Source organism: Pimephales promelas, chromosome 24, assembly GCF_988280905.1.
Source record: "Pimephales promelas chromosome 24, fPimPro1.hap1.1, whole genome shotgun sequence".
NCBI classification, from domain to species: Eukaryota; Metazoa; Chordata; class Actinopteri; order Cypriniformes; family Leuciscidae; genus Pimephales; species Pimephales promelas.
In genome coordinates, this window is record NC_142792.1 from 24,777,135 (window position 1) to 24,795,779 (window position 18,645).

General features: G+C 34.7%; 1 protein-coding gene across 3 annotated transcripts; it reads left to right on the forward strand.

The window, feature by feature from the left end:
* Positions 1-2,733: 2,733 nt before the first annotated feature.
* On the forward strand, positions 2,734-16,629 carry LOC120465277 (uncharacterized). 3 transcript variants are annotated; one of them, XM_039654944.2, is made up of 6 exons: positions 2,734-2,812; positions 3,785-4,142; positions 8,851-8,956; positions 9,707-9,776; positions 15,834-15,988; positions 16,199-16,629. In XM_039654944.2, exons 2-6 carry the CDS (start codon positions 3,830-3,832, stop codon positions 16,359-16,361), a joined length of 807 nt encoding a protein of 268 aa, XP_039510878.2. In that variant the 5' UTR covers positions 2,734-2,812; positions 3,785-3,829; the 3' UTR covers positions 16,362-16,629. The 3 variants fall into 3 exon arrangements, with proteins under 3 accessions (XP_039510878.2, XP_039510881.2, XP_039510879.2); XM_039654947.2 differs by lacking the exon at positions 2,734-2,812 and adding an exon at positions 2,879-3,163; XM_039654945.2 differs by lacking the exon at positions 2,734-2,812 and adding an exon at positions 2,880-3,155.
* Positions 16,630-18,645: the final 2,016 nt, after the last annotated feature.

Consider the following 18,645-nt stretch of genomic DNA (forward strand, 5'->3'; position numbering starts at 1 on the left):
CCCGTCCACACTAAAACGGGAAAAACGAAGACCTAAAACAGAGAAGTTTAGAAACGCTGCAGCTGCGTTTTGAATCTCCTGAGGGCGTTGTAGTGTGGACGAGACAAAACGGAGGAGTTTACAAACGATGACGCAGAGGCTCACGCTCGGCTCTATGATTGGGTGTCATCAGTCATGACGTATCTTTCCCTGATTCGCCAACCACTGTTTACACCGGCGCGCGCATGCCCAGTGTTGGTGAATGGTCACGTGATCCACAATTTCAGTCGTTTTAGTGTGGACGGAGATAAATTCTAATACGCAGGTAAAACGCTAGTGTGGACGGAGATCGTTTTCGTTTTAATTCTCCGTTTTTAAACGAAAACGCAGTAGTGTGGACGGGGCCTTATAGATACACATAAATTGTAAGAATATCATTAACACTGATAAATAAACAGTGTAGGTTAAGGCCATTACATAGCAGTCGCAAACATTTTTTTTGCTATTGCAATTAATTTAGTGAAAACCTAAAAAAAAAATTACAAAAAAATTCTCGGGCCAGCAGCATGTGTCCAAATTTCAATCTTAACCGTTCTATTTAATAAGAAACGATCTTAAAACTGGACTTTAAAAATGTAAAAATGTCGAACTTGTCCTTAAACCACTTAAGGTTTAATATAATAGTTTGATATAATGAAACTTTTACTCTCTGCCCACGGACCTCAAGTCAGTTGTAAAACGTTTGTGCACTTCTGCTCTGAGGGCTTAATTCTGGGAAAAACTAAATGCTATTGAGGTACATATTGGCACTGTATACTATATATACACAATGTTAGATATTTATAATCCGCATATTAGTTATTAATTTGATTTGATGTATGAAATTGAGGATGATATATAATACATAGGATCATATACATATACAAATGAGCGTAGACAAATTAACCATCACTAAATCTATCTGTATCTGTCAAACTGTCAGCAGTGTTTTTCTAGGCTCTATTTTCAACAGAAAGTGTTTGTGAAAAGTTCTGTCTAGAGTGTTTGCATCTTTATTATATATCAATAAATAAATAATACAATTTCAGATATGTTTATTTCTGATATGGTCATTTATTTTGGGATAGTTTTCAGCTCCTTGTCTAGAAGATCTACAGAAGAATCTCCCTTAAGACTCCTGTGAAGTCCCATTAAAATGTGATATTTTTTTGTTGTTGTTGAGAAAACTGAAGGTTTCTGTTGTTCAGCAAGTGAAAATCTTGTCAGAGTTCACTCATTAGTGAGTGATTTGAATCATCCTACATAAGCAGCAACTTATACAACTGACCGTTGATCAAAAATATATGAAATACTCAATATTAATTTGAATAAAACTTTTTATCAATAATTTTTGGTATCGACTGAATTAAATTTATAGATGGTATTTTAATAGCCTCTTTAATGTATCTTCTACAGATTTTTTTGAAGATCCTTTTTATCTATTTTCAGATATTTGTTTACTCAAATTAACTTTATTATCCACATTTTTAATATTACGGAAAAAAAAATTAATACTGTTATATCTGGTATAAATGTTTTCTGCAACCAAACATACAGTTTTGTCTTTTAGACAGAAAATCACTTTCATTTGTTAAAGGTGCAAAACTCAAGTATCTGAGTTTTTGCGGAACTACGCCCCCTCTGGCGACAAGCGAAACTGCGTGCGCACTCATGGAACACACACACATACACGCACGTTTGCACTAGCTGTTCATAACCAAAGGAGCATCAGCCGCACACTGTGCGGCACACATCTTCAGTCATAATGTGTCGCTTGCGTTGTCTTCTCTGAATTCTGTGTTCACTTCATTGGACAAAATTTATTCATTCGGGTGAAATGTCATCAAACACTGATGACACTTTAATTATATTAATATACAGTATTTAACACATTAATGAGTTTTTATATATGTTATATTTATAAACTATAAATGTATTATTATTTAGTATAAGTTGTCATATTTGAAAGTGCTAGATTGAATAATAAATGTATCTTGTGATATTCAATATGAAAATAAATGTGATTTGGTTATAATAGTCGTGTGTTGCTCACGTTATACCCATGAACACAGTGCATACATTATGGAGGATTCCAGGATCTGTGGTGGCTCATTTTTTTCCTGTTACTGTCAATTTTAATTTTGTGTTATTGTTTTTCCGTGTTCTCGAACTCTGTTTTTCTGTAAATAAAACAATGCATTTTAACAAAGACTCAATTTTGTTTCATTTAATATATTTCTAAAAAAATCACTCAAGTAGAGAGAAGAGTCTGTCTAATCCTCTCCCTGCTCTCTTCTTTCTCTGTCTCTCTCTGAAACCACATGTCTTCTTCTCCGATTAACTCCATCAGTTCATTTTGTCTGTGGCCCTAATAATGGTTTTAATTTATTAAAAAAACATTGTTTTTATATAATAATTATAGTTTTTGCTATGGCAGTTTAGAAAAATGCATCTAAACATCAATTTTAATATGTCTTGTCACTGAAAAAGAAGTTACCAACCCCTGGTAAAAATTGTTTCTGCACCTAAACATGACTTATTTTGCATCTTACATATGAGACGTGATACAAACTCGTTTAGTGCACTAGACAACATGTATTTTCATTTCTTAAGGATTGAATAATATAAATACCTTATTTCTTATTTTTTTTACTATGTGTGTGTTTTGCATGTACTTTTCTTTGAATTTTGATATTTTAGACAGCAACGTGTGAACGGGACTTCTATTTTGGGTCTGACTGTGTGATGTCATAAGTCTGCGCCGCAAGCGTTGTGATCATCCCTCTGAAGAAAGGTTTGTGTTTTTAAGCATTTCACGTGTTTGAATCGATACAATTCGTTCAGTCGATTTTTATAATTATTACAAATAATGTATTCTGCATTAAATGTACCATCGCATTGTTTATCTGTAATTAATTAACGTTTATTTGGTGAGTTAAGTGCATCCACACATGAGTAATAAAAAAAAGCGCCGTATATCGTGAATCAAATTATCGTAAAACAAATTCGTTCAATGGAGAAAGTTATCACGGGATAATGGATCTTTTTGATACTCCGAGTCAATTGAATCATATTCAATACGAAACGAATCATTGATTCAAATAGCTCGAATCACCGCATGCTGACCGGTAGATACAGTAAGTAGGTAATCTAACTATAATATAATCGTACCAAGTTTAAACTTTTATGTATAATTTGTGTTCTATTATTACAGTTTTTACAATCTCTTTGCTATGTTTTCTGAACCTTGATGTCATTTTTCAAAACTCAAACGGTTATCACTTGTAACACAGGCTGTCTAATGTTCAAAACATTGTATTGTGCATTCACATCTTTAAAGAAATCTTGCACTAGCACAATCATTGGTTAAAAAAAAAAACAAATTTACTGTGAAACACCATTGAAACATAACTATACCAACACACAAGCAACCGATAGTTTCACTGAGTCATTGTTTGTACTATCATTAAATATTGTAGAACAAAATAGATGATACAAGTTTCATTATGGTACTACATGTACAGTAAAATATACATCTCTGTAAAAGTACTGCAGTAGTAGAGAGAATACACAGAGGAATCATTGAACAAAGTGTATATTGATGCAAAACACTACAGTACAAACACAACAGAGGTTTATTGGATTCAAAGCAAAAATATATAATACTGTAATCATTTGTACTGCTGGGGGTAATCCCTCTGATTGAGACCCAGAGATTTAGTTTGGATTAATTTTTCTTGCTGTTAATTATTCTCATCTCAAACAGGACAAATTGAAGCGACACAGATCCACGAGATACACTATTATAAATATGGCATTTGTTAAAGAGGAGAGTGCAGAAATCAAGATTGAAGAAGTGTGCAGTGTGAACCCAGAAGAAACTGAGGAACAAACCAGGATGACATTCATTAAAGTGGAGAGTGAAGAAATGAACATAGAAGCATTCATTGTGAAACAAGAAGACACCGAGGATCAGACAAAGATGGGGTTTATTAAAGAGGAGAGTGAAGAAACGAAGATAGAAGCATTCACTGTGAAACAAGAAGAAACTAAAGAACAAACATTTACTAAAGAGGAAAGTGAAGACATGATGATTGAAGAAGCATTCACTGTGGGACAAACAGGTTGGTTTCATTCTCAAAGCTGAACTCGGTAATTTGAACCCCATTAAAGTATCCTCCTCTAAAAATAAAATAAATAATACCTTTTGAAGAGTGTCATATGAGTGTCCTAGTTAAAGTGTTTTTATTTTGATATTGAGCGGGTCCCTCATGTGGACAGACATTGAGATCTCATGATCAGTCAAATACTAATGCTTCAGAATTGAACATAGCCTACATATTATGACATGGAGTCAGACATCGATTTAGGAAAGAATAATACAGAAGAAGCTTAAAACAAATATTTTGAGTAACATTAGAAGTTTCGACATTTTTTCGAATGCGTGCGAAACAGCAGCACCTGCCATTTTAAAAAAGCTGTGGAAACAGTATTATATATATTGACTCCAATAATTAACTCTGCGTCTGCGAACATGGAAAACTGTGATAGATGGGCCTCTTAATATGGAAGCTTGTTTCCGCCACAGAATGAAAAATAAAAAAGTTAATTGCGACTTTTTATCTTGCAATTCCGACTTTTTTTCTCACAATTGCGAGTTTACATCTCGCAATTCTGAATTAATTTCTCAGAATTGCAAGATGTAAAGTCCGAATTGCGAGATATAAAGTCAGAAATTTCGAGATATAAAGTCAGAATTGCATGATATAAAGTCAGAATTGGGTTATAAAGTCAGAATTGATATAAGGATATATTGATATAAAGTCAGAATTGCGAGATATAAAGTCAGAATTGCGAGATATAAAGTCAGAATTGCGAGATATAAAGTCAGAATTGCGTGATATAAAGTCAGAATTGTGAGATTTTAACTATTCTGAGGGGGAAAAAAGTTAGTATTTTTTTTCCCCTTAGAATTGGCCTGATAAGTCGCAATTGCGAGTTTATATCTCACAATTCTGAGAAAAGATGTCAGAATTTCTACATATAAACTCACAATTATGTGTTATAAAGTCAGGATTGCGAGATGTAAACTCGCAATTGGCTTTATGCACAGCTCTACTTCCTGAACTTAAGCCAGCTCCTTGTTTCCTGTCTGCCATTATTGGCCAAACTTGATTAATTCAGGTGTGTCTGATTATTGTTGCCGTGACTACTGAGGTCAGGCACACCTGAATTAATCAATTTGCCCAATAATGGCAGACAGGAAACAAAGGAGCTGGCTTAAGTTCAGGAAGTAGTACAGCTGTGCATAAAGCCAATTGTGTGGAAAAAAAAGTCAGAATTGTGAGATAAAAAGTCGCGCTTCTGTCTTTTTTTTCTCCGAATTGTGACTTTATATCTTGCAATTGTGACTTTATATCTTGCAATTCTGACTTTATATCTCGCAATTCTGACTTTATATCTCGCAATTCTGGCTTTATATCTCGCAATTCTGACTTTATATTACCCAATTCTGACTTTATGTCTCGCAATTCTGACTTTATATCTCGCAATTCTGACTTTATATCTCGCAATTCTGACTTTATATCTTGCAATTCTGACTTTATATCACCCAATTCTGACTTTATATCTTGCAATTCTGACTTTATATCTTGCAATTCTGACTTTATATCTTGCAATTGTGACTTTATATCACCCAATTCTGACTTTATATCAATATATCTTTATATCAATTCTGACTTTATATCTCTATATCAATATATCTTTATATCAATTCTGACTTTATATCTCTATATCAATATATCTTTATATCAATTCTGACTTTATAACCCAATTGTGACTTTATATCTCGCAATTCTGACTTTATATCTTGCAATTCTGACTTTATATCTTGCAATTCTGACTTTATATCTCGCAATTCTGACTTTATATCTCGCAATTCTGACTTTATATCTCGCAATTCTGACTTTATATCTCGCAATTCTGACTTTATATCTTGCAATTCTGACTTTATATCTTGCAATTCTGACTTTATATCTCGCAATTCTGACTTTATATCTCGCAATTGTGACTTTATATCTCGCAATTCTGACTTTATATCTCGCAATTCTGACTTTATATCTCGCAATTCTGACTTTATATCTCGCAATTCTGACTTTATATCTTGCAATTCTGACTTTATATCTTGCAATTCTGACTTTATATCTCGCAATTCTGACTTTATATCTCGCAATTCTGACTTTATATCTCGCAATTCTGACTTTATATCTCGCAATTCTGACTTTATATCTTGCAATTCTGACTTTATATCTTGCAATTCTGACTTTATATCTCGCAATTCTGACTTTATATCTCGCAATTCTGACTCAATTCTGACTTTATATCTTGCAATTCTGACTTTATATCACCCAATTCTGACTTTATATCACCCAATTCTGACTTTATATCTTGCAATTCTGACTTTATATCTTGCAATTCTGACTTTATATCTCGCAATTCTGACTTTATATCTCGCAATTCTGACTTTATATCTCGCAATTCTGACTTTATATCTCGCAATTCTGACTTTATATCTTGCAATTCTGACTTTATATCTTGCAATTCTGACTTTATATCTCGCAATTCTGACTTTATATCTCGCAATTCTGACTTTATATCTCGCAATTCTGACTTTATATCTTGCAATTCTGACTCAATTCTGACTTTATATCTTGCAATTCTGACTCAATTCTGACTTTATATCACCCAATTCTGATTTTATATCTCACAATTCTGACTTTATATCTCTATATCAATATATCTTTATATCAATTCTGACTTTATAACCCAATTGTGACTTTATATCTCGCAATTCTGACTTTATATCTTGCAATTCTGACTTTATATCTTGCAATTCTGACTCAATTCTGACTTTATATCACCCAATTCTGATTTTATGTCACCCAATTCTGACTTTATATCTCGCAATTCTGACTTTATATCACCCAATTCTGATTTTGTCATCCAATTCTGACTTTATATCTCGCAATTCTGACTTTATATCTTGCAATTCTGACTCAATTCTGACTTTATATCACCCAATTCTGATTTTATGTCACCCAATTCTGACTTTATATCTCACAATTCTGACTTTATATCTCTATATCAATATATCTTTATATCAATTCTGACTTTATATCACCCAATTCTGACTTTATATCTCGCAATTCTGACTTTATATCTCGCAATTCTGACTTTATATCTTGCAATTCTGACTCAATTCTGACTTTATATCTTGCAATTCTGACTCAATTCTGACTTTATATCACCCAATTCTGATTTTATATCTCACAATTCTGACTTTATATCTCTATATCAATATATCTTTATATCAATTCTGACTTTATAACCCAATTGTGACTTTATATCTCGCAATTCTGACTTTATATCTTGCAATTCTGACTTTATATCTTGCAATTCTGACTCAATTCTGACTTTATATCACCCAATTCTGATTTTATGTCACCCAATTGTGACTTTATATCTCGCAATTCTGACTTTATATCTTGCAATTCTGACTCAATTCTGACTTTATATCACCCAATTCTGATTTTATGTCACCCAATTGTGACTTTATATCTCGCAATTCTGACTTTATATCTTGCAATTCTGACTTTATATCACCCAATTCTGATTTTGTCATCCAATTCTGACTTTATATCTCGCAATTCTGACTTTATATCTCGCAATTCTGACTTTATATCTTGCAATTCTGACTCAATTCTGACTTTATATCACCCAATTCTGATTTTATGTCACCCAATTCTGACTTTATATCTCACAATTCTGACTTTATATCTCTATATCAATATATCTTTATATCAATTCTGACTTTATATCTCACAATTCTGACTTTATATCTCGCAATTCTGACTTTATATCTCGCAATTCTGACTTTATATCTCGCAATTCTGACTTTATATCTTGCAATTCTGACTTTATATCTTGCAATTCTGACTTTATATTACCCAATTCTGACTTTATATTACCCAATTCTGACTTTATATTACCCAATTCTGACTTTAAATCACCCAATTCTGATTTTATGTCACCCAATTCTGACTTTATATCTCGCAAGTCTGGCTTTATATCACCCAATTCTGATTTTATGTCACCCAATTCTGACTTTATATCTCTATATCAATATATCTTTATATCAATTCTGACTTTATAACCCAATTCTGACTTTATATCTCGCAATTCTGACTTTATATCACCCAATTTTGACTTTATATCTCGAGTATATCAATTTCGACTTTAATTGTGAGATAAAAAGTCGCAATTATTTTTTATTCAGTGGCGGAAACAAGCTTCCATATCTTAACCAATACACTGTGTAGAAAATCCAACATGACTTTGAGGGAACCAAGAGAAACATGATTATGTATTTCTGCTTTCAAATTATCCCAGCTATCATCCCTGGATATCAACAAGGCATGCGCTAATACCTTATCATATACGGTCTACTTTCTATGTATAACAGCGCTATCTAATAACCTGGCGGTGCGAATGCAACCAGGAAAACGTTCCTAAGGGAACCATTAGTTCTTGAGGATGCACCCTGGTGGCTAGTTCCTAGAACTACCCGGTGCGAAAGCCCCTATACTGTACATTATTGTAGCTCCTCTTTCTAAAATGCAAACTTCTACAAAGCCTCTCCTTCCAAAAAGCGCAGTGTGCTCTGATTGGCCAGCTGATTCAGTTCGTAATGCCCCCTTTCCATAATTGTGTGCTTTAGCTTACAAAGCAATTATAATGTCAATTATACTAATACATTAATAATTATGTCATCAGTATTTAAACCATATCAGTTTGAGCCTGAGTCGGATCCTGATGCTGATGACCAACAGGATGAATCGGAACCTTTCCTAGCGCGACTTCAGCAGAACGTTTCACAGTGGTAAGTTATCACTTACCTTTTAAGATGTATTATTATAACTGTTTAATTTATCTTCTTTACTGCAATGACTTCATGTCCTACATCTATATGAAATCTTAAGTCCAACTCTAAATTATAAGGAATTTATATATTTGATTTCATAGTAACACTTTACTATAAGGTTAATTTGTTTATTATCCATTTAAACTAACCATGAGCAACACATTTGTTAATCTTATTTAATAATAATACAACTGTTAATTGTTTGTTCATGTTATGTCAGTCAGTGCATTAACTAATGTTATCAATGTTTTGAGTAAATGCTGAAATTAATTTGAACTAAGATTAATAAATGGGGTAGACGCAAAGTTCAAGTTATCAAACTGAATCAATGAAACCTTATTGTAAAGTGTGACTGATTTCATGATAGCTAACACTTTTATGCACAAAACATACATTTTTCAACATCACCAAAAATATTCTTGAAAGTGAAAACTTGATTCTCACTGTTTTGTTTGGTAAAGTAAATAATATTTGGCAATATTATCATTGTATCCCCATTTTCGTTTGATGTGTTATGCATTCTTCTTGTATCAACATCTTTTCCTAAAATGCCAAGGAATGAAAGAAAGGATAGAAAAAGGAACTCTTTTTGTTGTTGCCCTTTTTGGTCCTTCCTGCCCCTGAGGAGGGCTGTGCACGCCACTGCCTGAAGAGATAACATAAAATACAGTTTAAAAACAAACTGGTTTATTTTTGTGGTTTATTTAGGTGCAGATGTGAAAACTGTAATCGGATGCCCATTGGAGTTGAAAATGTCTGCTGCGTGGAAATACCAAAGGTACTGCAATAAATCAATTACTACATAAAAACAAATGTATGTGTATACAGTATATATATATGTGTGTGTGTGTGTGTGTGTGTATTTAAACCAATCTTCTATTTGGAAAATGTTCACACACGAACACATACACATAATTTAACCCTTGTGTGTCAATTTATAACACTAGAATGGTCATAACGGCAGAGCCGGACAGTAACAGAGTACATTTACTAGAGTACAATACTTAAGTACAATTTTGAAGGATCTGTACTTTACTTGAGTATCATTTTTGGGGAGTACTCGTGACTATACTTAAGTACATTTGAGAATATTGTACTCACTACATTTCTATCCATAACCGTAAGTAAAAAGTAACTACTTCTAAAAAAAAAAAAAAAAAATGGAAAGAAGAAAAATCTCGGAAACCCTCAATTTGTTGTTTCCCTCTCAAACGTGATTGGATTGTGCAAGCGCCACTGATTGGGACAGCCTATCAGCAATCACCTTCTGTTTTGCGCCAAAGTCAACTCGGTCAGATTTAGATAAGAGACGAAACCATGGACAAAACAATGGATGAAGACGCAGCAGGTCTATCCAGGGAATGTGCCAACCCGTGGCTCCACCTCCCCAGACTATTTCAATTTTCTGAATTTTCAGAAATTTTCTTAAAAGTTAAATAAAGCAACATGGTAAAAAGATGAATATGACTTGATTTTTACACTCAATTCCTTTTACATTCTCCAAGGTACTGACATTAACATTTTTCATAACTCCATTTAGGACGTTTCTGTACAAGAAATGTAAGCACTGTGGCAGTTGTAATGCAATATTTAGAAAATGTACTCTTGATACTCAAGTACTTTTAAAAACAAGTACTTCAGTACTTTTACTTAAGTAGAGATCTGATTGTAGTACTTTTACTTGTACTTGAGTAAAATTTAGCAAGGGTTATCTGTACTTTTACTCAAGTAATAAAGCTGTGTACTCTGTCCCTCATTTTGACCGTTTTGAATTTTATATCTACAATAACTTTGTTGAAAAAAATAATAAAATCCTTCTGGTACCTGACTTTTCCTAAAAGTCCGTATTTTCATATAAAATTCTTTTCATATAAACTAAGTTGTGTAAACGTAAGGCAAAACAAATTAAACAAGAACATTTTTAACTATTTCGGCCATAGACGGTCGTATTGACCACACTGAATTTTGCATTATTTTTTTGGGTAAATATCCTGTGGTTTATTGTGATCTCTCCCAACTGTCAACAGAAAGGTCCATCCGGTCACCTCAGTAGCGGTGTTTGCACATAATAATTTCTAGATTATTTGTTGATCAGAAATAAGCAAATAAAACCAGACTACAGTTATCTATAATATTATAGAGATTACTTACGTTATCTATAAGCTATATTGCTAGGCTAAAATGTCTACAATGAATGAGCGAATGAGGAGGAACATGACTTGAACCATGCTTTCAGAACTTGACAAGTGATGATCCCAGACCAGTGTTAATTTCATTGATGAAAATAATGACGAAAATGATTCGCCATTGACATTTTTTCACCGACGAAAACGAGACGATAACTAAATAAAAAATATATTGACATTTTCGTCAATGAATAAAAACTAGATGGAAATGTTAGATAGTGATGATCTGGGTAGCGATTAGGGTTGGGTATCGTTTGAATTTGAACGATTCTGATTCCGATTCTGATTTCTTGTTTTGATTCCGGTTCCCAACGATTCTCGATTCCGATTCTTTTAAGAGGCAGGGTCAAAACAGTTTAGCTAACCTTGCTAACCAACGGTCTTTCTGAAGGAAATACTCCTTCTGTCACAAATTTTGCATTTTGCAGAGATTTCGTTATTTTTAGAAAAGTGAAGCCACACCTTGGATCGCCGACGTAAGCTACTCATGTTCGACTCGCGCGGTTATGCCAACACTTCCGGTAGACGCTTCTTCGTTGGTGTTGTTCAGCGGTTTCTTCTTCCGCTCGGCGGACTGTGAATATCGAAACTAGGAATCGAAATTTTAACTTTTGAACGATTCCGGGAAAAATGAAAAGTTAGTCCCGGTTCCAATCGATACTCGATTCTCGATACCCAACCCTAGTAGCGATCCAGTCAGAACTGATGCCCTGCGTTTGTTGTAGATGTGCACATTTGTACTGTAACGTGCTGATCTACCCCGCGGGTAGATGTACATGAAGCGTGCAGCCATGCACAATACACAGCACGCAAGGACTGAATTGAGCGCTCTTTCGTGTTTGAATGGACAAATACACAACATTTTGTTTAAATGTCCGTTTTGGAGAGTATTCGAGTAAACTGTCGGTTATGTCTTAAACAGTTGTGAGTGTATCGGATGTGCATCAGTGCAATTGGATCCGTATGTCATTGGACATGATCTGATGTCTTAAAGTGACAGTGGGTAATAAACTAATGCGGTCTGTCTCCTTAATATTCAAGCAACAAAAGAAAAATAGATTCACCATTTTAATAATCGAGCCAATATGAATGTTGACCAGTTGCCAGATTTGATTAAATGCATTATATTCAGACAATCCACAGACCATGTACAATTTCAACCCGTTTGTCTCCTCAACCTGGCAACCTATAGCCCAGTTGTGCAGTCGCGGAAAGTTTAACCCGATAGACATGATGGCAGGTGAAGGCGGTGTCCCCGCACAGAAACTGAAGTAGGCTACAGTTAACATGTTGCTTCAGGAAGAATAGGGATAGCACACAACTGAAGTTATTGCATGCAGAGGCCAGACAGACTCACGGAGACGATTGGCATCTCACAACTCGCACTTTATTCCCAAATCGAACTCGTGTATTCGTTACTTAATAAACAAAATAAGATAAAAATTAGCATCAAACTGGAATTACCCGCATACATAGGGTGGTCGCATAGACCGTAAAAGGGGTGTTTGAGGCACACGGCACATACAATACAATACTGCCGACAGTTCAACAAGGAGCGCACAGATCTTAAAGGGGCCACACCTTATTTGCACTGCCCTAAAGTAAAACTTCATGCAAAGACACTTCAAGTGACATGGTCACTTTCCACATGACCCAGTTTCACATGACAGATGAAAAGTTCAGTTAATTGTTTGTATCCTGAGAACTTTGAAATCTAAAAGCTAAAATTTGAGAAATCCTGCCTTAGTGACTCATGCATACACTAACTGTTTCATGCGAATCTGCAAAACAAATCAATCTCACAATACACACAATCTGAACTTGAACATTAGGCAACACTTTAAATCATCCATCCTCTCTCCAGAGCTGTTCATTTACATATTATAGTGTGTTCTTTTGTTCACTATGCACTGGAGAAAACAAGGAAAAAGAGATATGGCTCGTTTCCACTAAGCGGTACGGTACAGTTCGGTTCGGTAAGCAATTATTTGCATTTGCACTGTCAAAAGTTGTGAATGGTAGCAAAAAGCCAAACCGTACCGTACCACTTTTTGGGTACCCTTCCGTTGGGGTACCTAGCACAGTGAAAGGGTACTAAAAGGTGGAGCTAGACTCACTGCAGAACGGTGATTGGTTGACAGAGTATCGTCACTTGTGCGTGCTACAAGGGCATTAGAAGCGCCATTTTTTTAATATATAGTTGAAATAATACTACTGTTATTGTGTCACAAAATGTAGTTTTAAGAGTTTTCAGGCGAGAATATAGTTTTTAAAGCTGAAATCTGTGGTTTATTTATAGATTAATGATAATTTGATTGATAATGAGATCCATTCCAAGCGATCACCGGACGCTCGCGCTCGTGTCCCCCGCCTGGAACAGCCTTTCCTCGGCTAGTCGTTCTGATGCTTGCCGCTGACTCTGACGTCTCTGTAGTGGTTAAACATGAGATCTAATTCGTCTTGTATAAACCCAACAGGTGATCTTTGGTCTCATGAATCTATAATTCGTTCCCTGGCCAATAGTTTTGGCAGAAGGCTAAGTGAAGTTTCATATATTTGAGCGCTGAATTTGTGTATTTAACTGAATTGTTTGCTTTATGTTATTAAAGCTTTACTGTATATCTTTTTGTACCTTTTACTTTACAATAGGCTATGCGTCGAACCACATTCTTTGTGCTTATAATGTTTAAAATGTATTTAAATGAAATCGAAAAGAAGCAGAGTGGTGTTTTATAACATATTTCGTTTAATTGTTGCCTAAAATGTACCCTGAGATAACCAGAGTAGCAGAGCGAGCTGAGTGGCGCATTCAAGAACACGCTGGTCCATTAGCAGGATTACTGGACTCGCGTCCTCTGGAGTCATCCTGGCTGACTCGGCTTTGTGTAAGTTACTTGGTATTGAGAAACGCCTAATGCCAGCGTTTGTTTCTTGTGACAAACATGCCGAGAAGCAAGAACAAGATCTGCTGTCTGTCATCCATTGTTGTTTACTACCTCGCTTTCTTCGCGTGAAAATGACGTCGATCGCTTCTTTCCGGCAAACACCACGCCTATCATGTAAGGGTACTGTTGGTAAGCCGGATCATGGTTTACCGACCCGTACTGTACTGTACTCGGTGGAAACGAGCCATTAAATGGATAGAGAAGGAGGACTTTTTTTAAGTCACAAAAGTTCAAAAGTTGTGTAATAACTCCCAATAACACTTCAGGTTTGAAATTTTAAATTCCCAAAGGTTAAGAATAAAGGTTTACGTTTCTGAAATGATTAATGAACAGTATTTTGAAAATGTATTCACACCAAAAGCAAAGGGTATATTCGCGTCGCGTTAATTGCTCTAGATGTACTCAAGGGATGATCTACTCGTGGGATGTTCAGATTGTTGTCCGCGTGACTTGCTCGAATGAAAACATGGTATTAAATATTGCCATTTTAATGGGAACATTTTTGTCCTTAAAGAGATAGTTGACTTTGAAATTAATTTTTGATATGTTTTATCTTACCTCAAGGGCATCCAAAATGTAGGTGTCTTTGTTTCCCCAGTATTTTCAATTTTGATATTTTTCTGTCAAACTGGTGTTGTCTGTCAGTCATATAATGCAGGGAATGGGAACCTAAAAGAAATTAAGGTTTTTGATGAAAACATTCCAGGATTTTCCTCCATATTATGGACTTCAATGGGAACCAGACGGTTCAAGGTCCAAAAGACGGTTAATAACAGTTTCAGATGCAGCTTCAAATGTCTTTAAACGACACCAGACGATGAATAAGGGTCTTATCATGCGAAACGATCGGTTATTTCAAAGCTTATTCCAAAAATGTAACTTTTCTAAGGACAAATGCTAGCCTTGCTCTATTCTGTGAGGCGCGTTTGCAACGTCGCGTAATACGTAATTACGTTCAAAAGGTCACGGACGACGTAGCCGGAAGTACAGAATCAAAATCGTCCGACATCGTTGTTTTACCTTTTAATTCCTTTTTTGTAAACGGCGTTTGAGTTAGTTTGCACGTTCAACCTATGCGTTCAACTTGTAAACACTTTGACTCTGTACTTCTAGCTACGTCGCCCGTGACCTTTTGAAGGTAATTACGTATTACGTGACGTTACAAACTCGCCTCACAGAATGGAGCAATGCTAGCATTTGTCCTTAGAAAAGTTACATTTTTGGAATAAGTTTTGAAATAACAGATCGTTTCGCATGATAAGACCCTTATTCATCGTCTGGTGTCGTTTAAAGACATTTGAAGCTGCATCTGAAACTGTTATTAACAGTCTTTTGGACCTTGGACCGTCTGGTTCCCATTGAAGTCCATTATATGGAGAAAAATCCTGGAATGTTTTCATCAAAAACCTTAATTTCTTTTCGACTGAGGAAAGAAAGACATGGACATCTTGGATGACATGGGGGTGAGTAAATTATCAGCAAACGTTTTTTCAAAAGTGAACTAATACTTTAAGGTCCTGGGTGTACCTAGTGCAAAAGTTGTGCACAGGCAAAATGTTCACTAAACTAAACTAAAAAAGACACAAATGTCCATAACGATGCACAAGGGTTAAAGAAAGATGTCATTTGATGAGTTGAAATGAGTTGCTTTTACTCTTGTAATTTTGACAGTATTATAAATAGTTGGTGGCTTGTCTTCCTTAGGTTTTAAGACGAATGAATCAGGTTTCAGGGCCTCTGAAATGCATCACACACCACCCAGGCTTCGAACCGAACTGTTTGAATCCTTACACCCTGCAGAACATTTTAAACATTTACAAAGCTGATTATGGAAATTTGAAGCGTAGAACAGAAGAAGCGTAAGTCTTTTTATACAATTTTATTACTTTATTTTGTAAACCAATATAAATTTAATTTCATGACACCACTGCAAAAAAACTAATTAAGACATGAATGCTTTTCTTCAAAATATTAGAAAAAATTAATTGTATCTCAAATAATTTAATATATGTACATATTTTTTACTGTTTTATCTTGCATGTTAATTGTGTCCACCACTCTCTTTACAGGCGGTACCGTTCTGTCGCCCAACGAAGCTTCGTCAGCTGGTGCTGGGGCTATTTAGGACGGAAAATCAGGGTTGTTCTTCCATCCTGTGTTGTGCTCCGGATTCAGCAGGAGTTTCCTGATCCGGATGGACAGTTTGTTGGATTTCGACCACCCCTTGACTAAAGCTTGAGACATGGTGGACAATATCTTCCTCCGTTAAAGGTTTTTCAAACTGAGTTCCTGCAAATGGTGTGGGTTCTGCAAACACCTGTTCAAAGACGAGCTTCATCAGTTCATTCACATTTTCTGTAAAGCATAGCATACAGAAGAAATTTATATTATATTCATTCATTTTGATATACAACCTGCCCCTTTAGAACATCTCAAATGTGTCACTATGTGTAAAGTGTATTTGTAGATGTGTTTAAATAAAATTCATTTTATAACATACCATCTAAAGGTGCTGTTTAAAGTGGCAGTGTATTCACCCTTGACTTTGGGAAATCGACCCTGTACATAGCTTGTCCTGCTGATGTTGTTGCCTGCTAATGGTCTGCATTTTCATTGTAATGTATGACTGCAAGGTACAACCTAAAGTAAATGAATAAGATCAAATGTAAGTAAAAGAAATTATATACAGTATATATATATATATATATATATATATATATATATATATATATATATATACGTATATATATCTCATGGTCTGCATTTTCATTGTAATGCATGACTGCAAGGTACAACCTAAAGTAAATGAATAAGATCAAATGTTAGCCTACTTAATTCCAAATACTGTATATATATATACACACAGTGGAGTGAATAAGTTTTGACCCCCATGCTAAAGTTGCCTAAAAAGAGGAATAAAAAAATCATCTTTTGGATGTTGATCTTAATGCCTTAATTAGAAAAATGAGGAAAACTCCAACCTTTAAGGACACCAATTTTCTTTGTGAATTTATAATGTATCATAAATAAATAAATGTTTTTCCTTAAAATACAGGGTGCATAAGTCAGGACACCCCTGTGTTAAATTCCCATAGAGTCAGGCAGATTTTTATTTTTAAAAGCCAGTTATTTCATGGATCCAGGATAATATGCATCCTGATAAAGTTCCCTTGGCCTTTGGAATTAAAATAGACCCACATCATCACACACCTTCCACCATGCCTTGAGATTGGCATAGTTTTACTTCAGTTAGCCTAATAGCTGGTTTGATTTGCATTGAAAGATGATCTTATGGAAAGTACCCCATGCCAATCTCTAGGTGTGGTGAATGGTGTGTGATGATGTGGGGATATTTTAATCCCAAAGGCCTAGGGAACTTTATCAGGATGCATATTATCCTGGATCCATGAAATTACTGGCTTTTAAAAATAAAAATCTGCCCGACTCTATGGGAATTTAACATAGGGGGGCAATGACTTATGAACCCTGTATTTTAAGGAAAAACATTTATTTATTTATGATACATTATTCATTCACAAAGAAAATTTGTGTCCTAAAAGGTTGGAGTTTTCCTCAAAAATTATATGTGTCTGTGTAATGAGAAGTTAAAGGATTTCATACTTCTTTGTTTAGTTTTTGTCTCAAATTCTTTGTGAAGTAAAGTCACATTTATTTATACAGTGCTTTTTACAATAAAAATGATGCAACAAAGTTTGTTTCCAGAAGAAAATAATGTCAGAGTCCAGCTTAAGTAAGTTCAATGATGTTTCATTTTGTTGTAAAACTAGTTCATTACATCATATACATCATATAGATAGACGCCCTATCGACCGATTCCTATTGGCATGGACGAGCCATTGGGGCCGCCATCTTAAACCGGTCATTCGCTCTGCTCAGTGTAATCTGTATAGCAGGTGATATGAGCTGTCAGCACATTTAATGAATCATCTCACTGAATACCAGACTGATTTTCACGCAATTTTACCAATTGTAAGGTAATGTTAAATGTTAAATCATCATAATCAATTAATTCAAAAAGGCAGATCGATATTATTCTTCAAAATTAAATTAAATGTTAAATTAATTTTCTTTGTGAAATACATGTTTCACAAGAGGAAGTCGGGAAGGACCTAAGTAAAACTTAATTACACGTTATTACAAAATGCATTTTTAAAAAGTGCATGTAAGAGTGTTTAGAAAAATTGTCATTAAAAAGTACTTACTTTAAGTTAAGCTTAATTAGATATTATTACAATGTGAATTTGTAAAAAGTGCACTTAAGCGTGTTAAGAAATATTGTCATTAAAGTGCATTCCCTTTAAGTACACTTAAGTGCCCTTTAATTTGAATTATATTATCTCCAAGTGCGCTTTTCAAAAAGTATATTTTTACGAGTCGAAGCACACAAAAGGTATGCTTTCAATACAATTAAGCACATGTTTTTCACAAGGGAAGTTTTTCTGATAAAAATCACATTTTACTTCGTGGTAATTATTTACAATGAACAACATACAAT

Excerpts from the sequence above, each read along its gene's own strand:
- LOC120465277 (XM_039654944.2), top strand. The coding sequence starts at position 3,830 with ATGGCATTTGTTAAAGAGGAGAGTGCAGAAATCAAGATTGAAGAAGTG. Across the intron at positions 9,777-15,833 it reads GCTGCGTGGAAATACCAAAG|GTTTTAAGACGAATGAATCA; the intron begins GTACTGCAATAA and ends TGTCTTCCTTAG. Across the intron at positions 15,989-16,198 it reads AAGCGTAGAACAGAAGAAGC|GCGGTACCGTTCTGTCGCCC; the intron begins GTAAGTCTTTTT and ends CTCTCTTTACAG.